Here is a 14773-nt window from a genome sequence, read left to right on the forward strand (position 1 = left end):
AAAGAGTAACTTCAGTACAAAGAAAACAGTGAGACCATCAGAAAGGAGGAGGGATGCGGTCAGGGCAAAACTCAGAATTTAAGATCTTGAGTAAAGAAGTATGAAATTCAAGAATTTATTGAAGAAGTCAACAATGAAAATTTTGAACTTAACTGAAGTTGCTGTCAGGATTTGAAAAATGTGATATAAAATGTAGAAAGTGAGCACCAACAATGCTAATAAAAGAGCAGCTTTCCTTGTAGTCATTAGGTATGTACCGTTGTGTGAGATGAATGAAAGTTGGAGGATAGTGTCTGTGAAGAGAGTGCTACTCATGGAGAATTTAGTAAAAATTGGCTAGAAAGGTGATCAAGACCATTTAATACTAATATGGTAGAACTTCTGTTCATGTTTACCTTGTATTCTATTTGATGTTGCTTGTATTAACAGTGTTCCTTTAAAAGTTCAGAGATCACAGTTTGCAGTGAGTCTTACTGTTTTTGGATTACAAATGCCTTTAAGAATTTGGTGAAAGCTACGGACGGACTCTTTCCAAATACTTACGTAAGAACAAACACACAATAATTTTAAAATTTTAGGAAGTTCACAGACCCGCCAAAGCCCGGAGAGATCCTGGTTAAGAACAGAAAGGAATTCTGTTACTAATCCTTTTGTGAATTAAGAACAGTAGTTTTATTTCAGTGTATTTTGGTGTAAATACGGATTTTAAAATATTTCACAAAATAGGACTTTTATGGCCAATAATTCTGGATTATCTGTACTCTATTAAGTGAGACACCAGTAATCATGTTGGTAAGAACTTGAAAGTTAGATGACTACCAGTAAATAATCTGAAACGGCAGTAGCTAGGGGTGTTTTAATTATGTAATACTGAATGCTACTCTGTTATAAGCATTAGAACCTTTCAACATTTACCAGTAAACAATCAGCTTAAGTCACATGCATCTGTATTTCATTCAGCTCTCAATTTTACTTAAAGAATATGATCTTCAGGTACAGTATTTAAGAAAATAAGAACCATATTTGTGCATGGTATGACTTTGGGAGAAAGGAAGTTCTGCCTGCCTTGCTGTCTACCTTTCTCCTCTACTTTCTGCTGACTTGCCTCTCTCCCTGGGTGGGGTGCTTGCCTTTTTCCTCCCTTTTCCTTAGGGCAAATGGGCAACCGCCTATAGCCATTGTTTCAGTAGCAATTGTAAATTGTAAGGACTTACTATATATAACTTTTATATAACTTAGGAGGTACTAGAAAATTCCATGTTGCTTGAAGTGTTTCTCACCTGCAAAATTGACCACTTTTGGAATTTTATTTCCTTTATTATTGTAACTCAAAAGGATTATTTTTATGTTCGCAAGAGTTGTACTAATGTTTATATTATGATTTTGTTTTAACTGCAGGACCGTGTGTACGTACAACAAAATAATGTGGAGAATGTGTACAATTTGGGATTAATTATTTTTCGAGATCAAGTTGTACGTTACGGGTGTATTAGGGATCACCTACGACAAACGCTGTTGGATATGATTGCCAGAGAGCGGAAAGGAGAAGTTGTAGACCGGTATAATAATCTTTTTACTCTTTGGGTTTTGGTTTTTAGTGGTTATATCTTGAGAATCGATTCACTGTCTTAATTTTATTAAAGTAAATTAAAGTTTGATTGTCCAGCATATTATGAAAATACTCAAAAACCTTATATCACAGTTAACAAAGTTAGCTAGATTGTAACTAAAAAGCACACATTTATTTTTAGAAGAAACTATCCTAAGCTTTTGTTGAATATACTTTTAAAAAGCAAATCAGCCATTAGTCTTTTTGATTTTTAATGTATTTTTTATGCTGTTTTTTTGTTTGTTTGTTTGCTATTTGATAATATTTTTTTCTTCTTTAAAAGGGCTTTTGGCTAGCATTTATTTTTAAGGTCTTTGAAGAAAAAAATGTTGAACATAGTCTAAAATGACTAAGAACTCTTGTACCCCTTTTGTTAAGTCATATTCCACCCCCCCAAACATTGTTGCAGTGCCATTTTTGTGACACTGCAGCCAGAGTGGCTTGAAACATGCAAGCCTGCTTTCTTTGCTTCTTTGTATTCAAAGCAGCTGTTAGAGGAAGACTTGTAAAGTTCTTTTTATTTCAGCTTTGGTGCTTGGTCACGATTGCCCAAAAGCCATTTGGTGCAAAAAAATTATATTGCCTAGGAGTAACTGTGCGTTGTACCCATGTCAAGTGCTGTAGACTCCCTCTCTCCTCCCTGCTTCCTGATAGGCTGTTTATTCTTTTTGCACTTTTAAATACACAGGAATATTTAGTCATTTTAAACATATTTTCTTCAAAAATCCTAAGTTACAACAGCATGAGAACAACTTGAGATAAATAGCTGTGCAGTCAAGATAGGCTTTCCAATTAAAATTACTCTAAATCCTTATGTTATAAATTAGTTGCTTATGGGAGATTGGTCACTTTGGTTAAAAAAAACTTGCTCTGAAAGTTTTTCTAGCTACTTCTGCTGCATCTTTTACATGAATCTTTAATGTGTTTTTATTATCAAGTGGTTTAACTTCTTTTGACAGAGGCGCAATAAGAAATGCTTGCCAGATGTTAATGATTTTAGGTCTCGAAGGACGATCAGTCTATGAAGAAGATTTTGAGGCTCCTTTTTTGGAAATGTCTGCAGAGTTTTTTCAGGTAATCAGTGAGATATAAATAAATACTCTTTTAAGATGTTCTTAAAATTACCGAATATAGTTAGTAATTTAAGCATTTTGACCTTTTCGTACTGAGGCCCTTTGGGGAAGAGGGTGCAAATTACACCCTTCAGCACACCTACCCCACAGTCTCACATTCCAGTGAAGGAACTGTCTGAAAATAAGTCGAAGAGGTTGGACTTACGTGATTTTTTTAAAATTATATGTATAAAACATATAAACTTAGAAATAACCTTAAATTTTATTATATTTATATGTTACTAATTATTTACCATAGATTCACAGGCAGTACATCACCAATGAAGTTTCACTGTTCAGGCTTTTTGGTAATATAAGTTACTAGTAAAATAAATATAGATATATGCATGATCCCATAAGGCATATATATGTCTTAAGAGCTGTTGATTAGGAAATTAAAAGTCAGTAATTACAGTTGATAAAAATTTGCAGCAGTATGTACAACCCCGAATCAACTACGTTGCTGAAAGTAAAGCTAAACCGGTACTATTTTGTAATGAAATGATAATAACAATTACTGAGTACTACGACAAATGATAAGACAATATTTATAAGGTCATGATAATCAGGCGTTCTTCCTGAAAGCCTCAACTATCTGAGCAATTTATAGTAGGAGCTTTGTAGTGTTGCTAAAGTAGACTTTACTGGTCAACTTTAGTAATAACCTTTTAAAGAACTAAATGAATAGAACGATACAATAACTCTACAGTGCGTCATTCGTAGAAGCCATCGGATGAGTATAGAAGTAGACTTGGTGGGTTTTGGTGTCCTTTGGACTGGCGTAACCCCCAGGCCGCTTTTCAGAAATCAGCCTGTAGCCATCAGGAAGCTTTGTGTGGCCTGTACTGGTGAGCCTGGACCATACTTCATGAACTATTAATTTTATAATGTAGGAAACAGGCTTTATTTTCTGGTAACACAGCAACTACTTCTAGATATTTCTGGCAACGTTTTTGACGTTTGCATTTGTTTTGATTACCTTCATTACAGTATAGAAATACCAGTAGGTGATTAATTGTCAGGATCCCAAAGTGTGTTACAGTGGCATATGGATATATCTGTGTGTATATATAAAATACAGTTTTGACAGTGAAGTGACGGTCTCACCAAGATTTTTGTTTGGTGTGTTAATGTTTATTCTTAGAAACTTGATTATTTTAAACTGCTTTCTTTTTTTAACATCTTTATTGGAGTATAATTGCTTTACAATGTTGTGTTAGTTTCTGTTGTATAACAAAGTGAATCAGCTATATGTATACATATATCCCCATATCCCCTCCCTCTTGAGCCTCCCTCCCACCCTCCCTATGCTACCCCTCTAGGTGGTCACAGAGCATCGAGCTGAGCTCCCTGTGCTATGCGGCAGCTTCCCACTAGCCATCCATTGTACATTTGATATAAACTACTTTTTATTAAGAGAATGGGAAATGTTATTACATTTTGTACATAATTTATATTAATACATCTTTTATGTAATTCTTAGGTATATTTGTTAATTTTACTATGAGATTGAAGTCAGTTGAGCCAACATTTAAAATTTACTGGAATTTCTCTAAGGCTGGTGTTAGAAGACAAGATTAATAGTAACTCAAAAGCTCTATTTCCCAAACTTTATATATATTCCTTTGAGAGCGGGAGTGGGGTGGCAGGAGGACTTTAGTAACTACCAGTATGCCAGCAAAACTGTATGATAAACATGATGAATCTTTTTAGGCATAATTTTACAATAAAACAAATCAAAGAAGAATTTCCCACTCTCACTTGGGGTCAGATGCTTCATTCTATACTTTTGATCTTCACTGGCGTGTGCTTACTTTTTCTGCTATTTGGAATACACTGGCAAAGTCTGAAAAACGCTGCTTAAGGATAATGTATTAATTAAGTCTTATGTAAGTAATGCTTTAAAGGGTATAATTCGGACTATATGAATATATATAATAAGACAGTATATAAAATGTTAATAGTGCTTGGGATATTTAGTTTGGTTTATGAGAAACTGTAGAAACCCAGTTAAAAGCAGAAGCACATTTTGCTTCTGTGTTTTAAAAAAAAAAAATCATGCTTCTTACTTGCAGATGGAAAGCCAGAAATTTTTAGCAGAAAACAGTGCTTCAGTATATATAAAGAAAGTAGAAGCTAGAATTAATGAAGAAATAGAACGAGTGATGCACTGCCTTGACAAATCAACTGAAGAGCCAATTGTAAAGGTGGTTGAGAGGGAACTCATTTCCAAGCACATGAAAACTATAGTAGAAATGGAGAATTCGGGGCTAGTACATATGTTGAAAAACGGAAAGACAGAAGGTAAGTGTTAGCAGTTGAAAAATAATTAAATTCTTATAGTTCTACCAGGTTCTCAGTATTTTTTTTTCCTACTGTAGTTTATGAATGTCAATTTTCAAGAAGTTGTGGTGTTTGTCATTAATTTATCACTGTTGTTACTTTACACGTATTAATGAGGATTTTAGATATTCCTAGTGAATCAAGCGGCTTTTTTTCTTCTTTCATCTTAAGTCTCCTCACTTTTTGTTTTTCTTAACCCAAAAGGTAAGTTTAGGGACTTCCCTGGCGGTCCAGTGGTTAAGACCCCGTGCTTCTACTGCAGGGGGCACAGGTTCGATCCCTGGTTGGGGAACTAAGATCCCACAAGCCACACGGTGCACCAAAGGGGAGAAAAAAAAAATAGAGGAGAAAATAAAAGAGCTTAAAAAAAAAGAAGAAGATTAATATTATTTATAAGGTCAATGATCCTCACCTATTCCTGTACTTTATATTTCTATACCAGGGTATTTAGACTCTTCTTTCCCACACACTCTCCTGTAGTTTTTGTGATTCTTTTACAACCTGAAGTTCCAATCTTAAAATTTTTGTAAGCATTTCTTTGGGAGTTAGTTGTGGTAAGGGTACCAAAAATGCAAAAATATGTGTCTTCCATGTTGACATATTTAGATAAATTAGTAGATTGGATATCTTGTTATAGAATGAAAGAGGAGAAAGGAGAATTGCTTAAAAGTAAACATTTTGGAGGTAACTGTAACATTTACTCTTCTTGGCTATTTACCTGATTTTCCTAAAATGTTATTTTGTAACAAGTACCCAAGGAGAAATTGTAAAGAATAGTCATGTTGTCCTCTTCAGTTTCTGAAGATTTTCTTTAAAACTATGACTGGATAAGTCACTGATATGGTACTTAAAAATAAAAAAATTTGGTGCTCTTAGATGAAGTCTTAGCAATATTTTAGCCATGTATTTCTTATAAAATAAATGCATATTGCCTGTTGGGTCATGACATAGGTAGGGAATGGGAAAAAATTTTTTTAAGTTAATAATTTAAAAGAGGAGGATGTAAGAGGAGGGAAAACAAAGATGGTAAGCAGAGAGGTTGTTCCATTCTTTCTCTAGTGGAATCTTTGCCTTGTGTTTTCAAATGGTTATATTTCTATATATGTGCTAAGTTCCTAAAAAGTTGTATGTAAATTTATTGTTTTTATTAAACTAGAGAAAGTTACTTTTTAAAAGACCCTTCTGGTAAACCTTTTTTATAAAAGCAAAACAAAAATGATTTTTAAAGATGTTTGTCATGTTTTCTAAAATAAGCTACTCCTGGATGCCTATGGTCTGTCAGGGATTGGCAAGCTTTTTTTGTAAAAGGCCAGATAATAAATATTTTAGATGCTTGGACCAGACAGTAAACTACTCATCTCTGCTGTAATAGTGAGAAAGTAGGCATAGGCAATAACACAAACGAATTAAACTTGACTGTGTTCCTATAAAACTTTGATTTTTATTTTTCAAACATTTAAAAATGTGAAAACCATTCTTAGTTTGTGAGGTGTACAAAAACAAGCAGCGGGCTGTAGTTGGTCCATGGACCATAGTTTGATGACCCTGATCATTGGTCCCTGGCAGATAGGACTTTATGAAAAGCATTTTCCTTTACTTAAAATGAGAATCTATCCTTTTTTTTAAAAAAAAATTATTTATTTATTTTTGTCTGCATTGGGTCTTTGTTGCTGTGCGCAGGCTTTCTCTAGTTGCGGTGAGCGGGGGCTACTCTTCGTTGCGGTGCGCGGGGTTCTCATTACGGTGGCTTCTCTTGTTGCGGAGCACGGGCACTAGGCGCGCGGGCTCAGTAGTTGTGGCGCGTGGCCTTAGTTGCTCCATGGCATGTGGGATCTTCCCGAACCAGGGCTCCAGGGTGTCCCCTGCACTGGCAGGCGGATTCTTAACCACTGCGCCACCAGGGAAGCCCTCAATTTTCTAATGTACTGTTTAGTTATTGAGTTAATGCTTTCTTAGTCACCTTGGGTGGGGATTATTGAGGAGGGGAGATGAAATGGGCTTGGAGATTAGAGGCTAGGAAATGTTTGATGGGGAGGTTGTTGAGCATACCTGAATTATAGTAACTGTAACCTGCATGGAGACTTGTGTTAAAGGCATTAAGTATACCTAACACATGGCAAGTGCTTAATAAGTGCATAAATAATGGAGTATCAGAATAGCCACTTACCATAGTTTCTATTTAGTACTTAATGTTCTCCACAAATAAGCAGCTTTCTGTGATTCTAAATTAAATTTTAAAATCATGGCTTCAGTTTTCCTGGCTTTCCATTAGAAACCTAATTGCAGAGTATCTTTAATTATGCTAGGCCCTGCTCGTGAGCAGTATGTCAAGAATATGTCAGAGACACAGCTTCACCATTATGAAGCCAAGTATCTCATAAATCAGAAAGTGAAAAAGTTTTTTCCCACCATGAACGGAGGATGAGTTGGATTGATAATTAAATGCAGATAACATTATGAAATTAAGTTTGAATGGTATCATTTTATTGTTTTATGAAGTGTATACAGAAATAATGATATTTAATTTTTGAATGATGCATATTTTTCATTTTCTCTTTCACATTCTCCACTAAGCCATACATTTATTTATATACAGTGAATTACATATAATGAAATTGTATTAATTTACATACTGTTAAATATACATGTGACTAAGCAAAACTGTAACAACATAGGAACAAAGTAGACAAAGTTGGGAACTATTTTGTCATGAGGTATTTGATATGCCAAGTTTACTGTAGTATATATGTTCATAAATTATTGTTTGTAATATTTGTTTTTAACATGGGAAACTTGGTTGTAATTTATAACAAATGTGAGAAACTGTCAGATTTGCTGTGTGTAGATTATTTTGGACATATATTATTGATGAAAGCACTTTTTAATGAAATTTGCTTTTGAAAGTCATTGAAACAAATTTTGAAGCCCTTTTTGTAAAACTTGTGTCCAGGTATCTTTAAAATACATACAACTTCAGTTTTAAGATCTAAGTTGCTCTTATAAATGTAGACCAGGGTGGGCAAATTATAGCCTGTCTGCCAAATCTGGCCCACTATCAGTTTGCTTGAAAAAAAAAAAAAAGTAATATTTCATTACACATGAAAATTATATGTTTTAGATCTCAGTGTCCATAAATCAAGTTTTATTGGAACACAGTCATGCCCATTCATTTATGTATTATCTGCAGCTTCTTTATGGCTACAATGGCAAAATCGAGTAGTTGTAAAAGAGACCATATGGTCCACAATTTTAAAATATTTACTCTCTGGTGCTTTACAGAAAACAGTTTTCCAGCCACTGATCTAGAAACTGCTGTACTAACTCCATATTTAAAAGTTCTCAATCATAAAGCCTTTTTATATCATTGTAAAGTTTTGACACTATAGCCTCCCAGTAAATTCTTATTTCATAGATACATTAGACATATGGAAAAGCAGTATTTTAACTCCACATTTTAATCTTGTAAAAAATAGAGTCCAGAGTTTTCCTTCTAAATAAAAACAATGTAGTGAGATAAACCAATTTTTAAAATATACATATTGGCTTAGGTCAACACCTGGGAAATATTAGGGATTGCTCTGAGGAAAATATTAAAGAATAGGAATTTACGCTGTAAATTTCACATGAATTTTACCATGATGTGTAATGAAATAAATCCTAGTATATTTAATTTTATTTGTTGTCATGGTTGTCATTTGAACTCTTGAGACAGATATACTTAAAAATTATCTGTAAGACTTTAATTCGTTTTTAAATTTCTTCTTTATTACATTAACTGCCAGGTATACCACAGTTAAAGTTATCCTTTTGACAGTTGTTTTGCAGTATTAACTAGATTCTAGATTAGAATTATATAGGCTAAATTATGTAGGAACTCAAAACTTCAGTTTTCATTTTTTGTGACTATTATGCTGTTTGGACATCTCTTCCATGTAAACTAAAATTTGCTATGACATTTTATTGATGCTTTTAAAGTATCTCATCTGTAAGACGTATTTTGTAAATTGCAATAATAACCATTAACTAGCTTTTTTTCCCTGTTTTCCTGGGGGGTTTTTTTTAATAGTTTTTCATGTGGTCAGCAAATGATCATAATGGAGAAATAAGCTTCTTTAAGTATCGCAAATTAGCATGAACAGGGATTCAAATTTCTTTTCTTAATTTTTAATGTAGCCAATTTGTGTGTGTGTTCTGATTGCAGACCTTGCTTGCATGTACAAGTTATTTAGTCGTGTGCCAAATGGTTTGAAAACAATGTGTGAGTGTATGAGTTCCTACTTGAGGGAACAAGGTAAAGCCCTTGTTTCTGAGGAAGGAGAAGGAAAGAATCCCGTTGACTATATCCAGGTGAGTAAATACAGAAGATTCTCTTTATCATAAAGTAATTTTGACAAGTGCTAAAAAGGTCACTTTTACAAAGCTATGTAGTATGTATTTCTGACTTAATTTTTCCAGTGGTAAATTAATATGTAATTATCCTAAATATTTTAAAATTTTGGAAAGCATGTATATTTATATCAGGGATACAAACTCACCCACTTCTTTTCATTTATGAGCTTGTCTGATGAAGAAGTCTATTTAAATAGTTTCAAGAATGAAAGTTCTTTCTACTTTTTTGTGTGCTTTAGAGTTCATATACTACCTTAGTGTGTTCAAGAAAAAATAACTGTTTTAGTGACTTTTTGGTTCAAGATATTTTGCTTTCAAGCAGTACAACAAATATATTATGCTCTCAAGTTTTTCATATTTTAATATGAATAAGCTTTCTCTATGTATTTTTAAAGCTAATTTTCTCTCAGGCTCACCCATTCAGTCAAGATAGAGGAAGGTGGGGAGAAAAAGTGAGGAGAATCTTTGGTTCATCTTTAATAGAATAATACATAAATGGAAGATAGAATACTTCTCTCACCACTGACATTTTTAACAGGCTTAGAAACAGGCTTGAAAATAGCAATATAGAATCTGTAAGTTTAACACTGAATGCACACATTTATTACCAGCAAAGTTAAACGTGTGTAGTTACACATGTATTGTTTATAGAAAAGTTATTATAATGTATCCTAAGTTTCTTTGTTTTTATTTGGAAGGGCTTATTGGATCTGAAGAGTAGGTTTGATCGCTTCCTCCAGGAATCGTTTAATAACGACCGGCTCTTTAAACAAACTATTGCGGGTGACTTTGAGTATTTTCTCAACCTCAACTCCAGGTCCCCTGAATACCTCTCATTATTTATTGATGATAAGCTGAAAAAGGGAGTCAAAGGGGTAAGTATTAATGCATTTGAAAATATATTAAGTTTTATTTGTAGATATAAAATTAGGAAATAAAATATAAAATTAGGGAATTTTGTAGATATAAAATTAAACAGTCCTCCTTTGCTGTGCTTAAATGTGCACTGTGATATTTGAAAGGATTGTTTCAAGTATTTGAAATGGTCAAAAGTACTTTGACATTTCATTGAATGTGTAACTGGCATCAAAAACAACTACACATCCATAGACTTGAGATTGTGAGGGTTAGATATGCTATAGAGATAATAAGGAACTAGAATACAGCTATCCATGTGGCACATAGAATGTTGCTTGCTGTCACCTGGTTCTGGGGGTTACGTATCAAACAATACTTGAGTGCCAAAAATTTGAAGGCACAGACTAGAATAGGTATCAGAAAATAGTTCGAAAGCATATATGGAAGCTCAGTTTCAAGCCTTTATAATATATCTGGGATCTTGGAAGCTCACTCCAGCACAGAAAATCAAAATAAGCAGATTGTGATCACACGTGAATTGGTCTTCTTGACTTCATCTTGGGATTTGTGAGACAGAAGGGCAAAGCAACAAATAGGTAGCTATAACAAAGAAACAAATAAGAGGAAGATTACTAAGGACACCAAATAGAAAATACACAGCTGAGTAGTCTACCATATTTTTAATATAAGCTTAATACAACCTGCCACAGTATCATCTTGCCCTTATTTAAAAGATTAGGGGCAAGAGTCCTTTTTACTTTTGGAATTATAACATTATTACCGTTCTGGTTGCACAATTTAGATTTTGAATGAGCTTATATAAAAATATCTGTCTTATGGCCATGTAAGTTTCTGCCTACATACTATGCAAGGGCATGGTAAAATTCTTTTATGTGATTAAAATTTCATTTCTTCTGTTCTCAGTCATCCTTTAATCCAGCCATGTATCACTTCATGCCTCCCTTTCAGAGGTAGCCCACTAGGGAGTGGAACTCCATTCCAGCCCCTGATTAATGCTGCACTAGATGAGGATTTAAGAGTCGTGCTACTAGATAAAGTAGGAGGCACTTTCTCGCACTAGATCCCTCCTTCTGACATATCTCAACCAGATGTTTATGTTTGTTATCAAACAGTGTTTTTAAACTATTGATGAACTGTGATGCTGTTTTTGTAGAACTAAAATTGTGTAATTGTTAAATTGTCTTTTCAATGGTTTGCAGCTAACAGAACAAGAAGTAGAAACAATATTGGATAAGGCAATGGTCCTTTTTAGGTTTATGCAAGAAAAAGATGTATTTGAACGTTACTATAAACAACACTTGGCAAGGAGACTTCTCACAAATAAAAGTGTTTCTGATGACTCTGAAAAAAATATGATTTCTAAGTTAAAGGTAAGGTGTATTTAAGATGGAATGAAAAAAAAAAAGATGGATTGGAGTGCACGTCACTAATGATTATCACATAATTGAGCACCAGCAACATGTGACTGGGAAATACTTAATTGATTTAAAATACTTATTTCTCTAAATTAATAAAACTAGATTTTTTTGAGCAGGCTGTACTTAGATTTGTTCAAGTTCTGGGACATTCACAGTGTGCTGGAATTTCTCTTGGTGTGGCAGATACATTCATTCATGGAGATCTGGGGGAGGATTAGTACAAGGGAAACAATAAAGGGAATACCACCATATAGTTCTGTTTCACAGAGTGTGGTCCACAGACTACTTGTACCCATATCACCTGATATGAGTGTTTCTTGCTGAAAACATAAGAGTTCTGAGCACTGCCTTCAGTGAGGTTTATGGGAATCTCAGAGAGTCTGGGAATTTGCATTTTAAAATAAAATTCTTGGATTAATCTTAATCACACTGAAGTTGGTATCCACAGACATAGAACAACTATTGGAAAGATTTAGGAAGGATGACAGTAACATGGAAGAGTTTCTTTGTACATTTTCTAATAGTAAAATCCATCATTTATTTGTGTATATTTGTTTTTCTTCCACAGACTGAATGTGGATGTCAATTCACATCAAAACTGGAAGGAATGTTTAGGGATATGAGCATCTCAAACACAACTATGGATGAGTTCAGGCAACATCTACAGGCCACTGGGGTAAGATTCTTCATTAATTTCTACTTATGTAAATGTGTTTATGTAAAGTCTTCTGTAATGGGCATTTTCATCCAATCAGATAACTGAATTGCTGGTGTTATTTATTTTTTAAAAAACTTTTATGGAGTATAGTTGATTTACAATGTTATATTAGTTTCAGGTGTACAGCAAAGTGAATCAGTTGTACATACCATATATCCACTCTTTTTTTTTTTAGATTCATTTTTCATATAGGCCATTACAGAGTATTGAGTAGAGTTCCCTGTGCTATGCAGCAGATTCTTATTAGTTATCTATTTTATATATAGTAGTGTGTATATGTCAATCTCAGTCTCCCAATTTATCCTTCCCCCCACCCCATGTCATTTCTTTAAATGCCATTAGTGACAACATATGTATTGTCTGTGAGTGCTTTAAAAATTATTTCTCCCATATAACCGCTTTTTCTAACTATTAATCTTAAAATATTTTTTCTTATTCTTATAAAACTTAGTTTATCTTCCCCACTTGAAGGAATATACTGAAAATTTAATAAATAGTGATTCTGCTGTTATAACCATTTTTAGGTTAGGGAAAGAATACCAGGCTTATGCAAGCTTACTGAGTTTTAATGCTCTTCCTTTTACTTTACCCCAGGATGGTGCTATCTTAGAATTGTTACCTGATTTTCCTGTACGTCAGTATTCTTATTCATCTGAAATGTCAGGATAAATGGGCCTGACATCCTCAGGGTCGGTGGAGGGTGAACTGAGTATAAAAACACTGATGCTAGTGTGTTATAAATGTGGTTTTGTATTGTGATTCCCAGAAGGCAGTAAGCTGCAACTTATATGGCCTTGGAGTCCAGTGGGGTTTTGTGAAGATTCAGTGGGGTTTAATTAAGTTCAGAATTTTCCCTTCTCTCTTCTTTTTTTTTTAAACTGTTTTTCAACTGTAACTTTAAGTTTAGAGAACACATTTTTTCTTTAATGTTTTCTTTCTCAACTGACAGTATACTACTTCATAATTAAGACATGTCACAACCATTTAAAAAAAAATTGGAGGTCTTTTCTTTGATATTTAAATATAAGATCATCACTTCTACTGGTCCCATAGGTCTCATCACAAACAAAATATGTGAAAATACCTAATTCTGTAGAAATGGACATTTATATATATTAAGACATTCTGACTCAGAGGGACTTCTGTTTCCTCTTTGTTATAAATAGTTGTGTGATTTGCCTCGGATGTTTACAGTGGAGAAAGGCTGAGAGCAGGAAAGATAGACTCTGTGATAAATAGAAATTTGAGTGGGCAGGGACTGAATAATGTGATTATCCTAGATGTTTTTCTCTTTTAGATTGTTCAGGGATTTGTGCTTCATTCTGTCTAATGCATTGATAAAATCGTATTTTCATATGGTACATTTTTTGTTTTTTTGTTTTTCTTCCACTAATGTTACACATATTTAAGAGCTATAAGGAGATAACCTGGTCTGAATAAATGCTGTATTGAAACCATGTAAAGGAATGTTCCCGGATGTGTCCAGAACCGTTACTATTTTTTTAGCTGTCTAATTACCTTATCTGTGGTAGTTGAAGGCATTTTGATAAGAAAATTACGGTCTTTATTTACTCTCGACCACTCTCTTGCACTTTTTAAAAAAGAGGGAATGATTGTTCAACGTGATCATTTCATCAGATTGTTTGCTTTTGTTATTTTCTATTGTTATGAAGTTGTGCATTTTCTATTCTTTCATTTTGGTTATTCAGATATATCCTGCACTTTATGGTGGAATATTTGTTTCATAATTTGTTATCCCAGTAAGTAGAGTACTTATCAAGATGTTCAAAGTTGTATATCTGCTAATCTGGTTGCAGCTTTCACTTTGTAAGGCCATTATTCGCATGCAATTATTGGCTATTTTGTAATTGTTTAAACTAAGGATCTTAAGCTTTACGTCTCCTAAGCCTTAATCTTCATTAGAAAGATTTGATGAAAAGTGACAGAGGAATCAAAACAAATCTTGAACTTTCTGAAATCTTGGAACCCTTTTAAAACATCATCAATCCTCAGATAATTCTCTGTAACTTTCTTGAAGGTTCTTGGCCTGTTTAAATATACCAAGAGAATGACTCTTCTGTTTACTTTCAGAAGTCATATTAACAAGTACTTTTCTTAAAATGCTAAATACTTGTATATTTTATTAGATAAGTCATATTTATTATGCTGAGGGAAATTTAAGTGTGCATTTCTTTCCTGTGTTTTACTTTAATGGGGATAGGAACAGGAAAACCACCTTGCTATCGTATTTCTGTTTATTTATATCAGCAAATCATATCACATCCAGACAGACTTTTCTGGTACC

The 14773-nt window shown here is 33.7% G+C and overlaps 1 protein-coding gene across 2 annotated transcripts in view; it reads left to right on the top strand.

The window, feature by feature from the left end:
* Window positions 1–14773, top strand: part of CUL3 (cullin 3) — a 98052-nt gene that overhangs the window by 56597 nt on the left and 26682 nt on the right. For both annotated transcript variants that reach the window (XM_082658367.1, XM_082658368.1), the window contains exons 4-10: window positions 1399–1559; window positions 2569–2683; window positions 4797–5025; window positions 9266–9411; window positions 10152–10328; window positions 11532–11702; window positions 12319–12426. In XM_082658367.1, the coding sequence (XP_082514493.1) occupies window positions 1399–1559; window positions 2569–2683; window positions 4797–5025; window positions 9266–9411; window positions 10152–10328; window positions 11532–11702; window positions 12319–12426 (1107 nt within the window). The remainder of the gene's footprint in view (window positions 1–1398; window positions 1560–2568; window positions 2684–4796; window positions 5026–9265; window positions 9412–10151; window positions 10329–11531; window positions 11703–12318; window positions 12427–14773) is intronic.

The sequence above is a fragment of the Grampus griseus genome (assembly GCF_964374135.1).
Source record: "Grampus griseus genome assembly, chromosome: 7".
Classification (NCBI taxonomy): domain Eukaryota; kingdom Metazoa; phylum Chordata; class Mammalia; order Artiodactyla; family Delphinidae; genus Grampus; species Grampus griseus.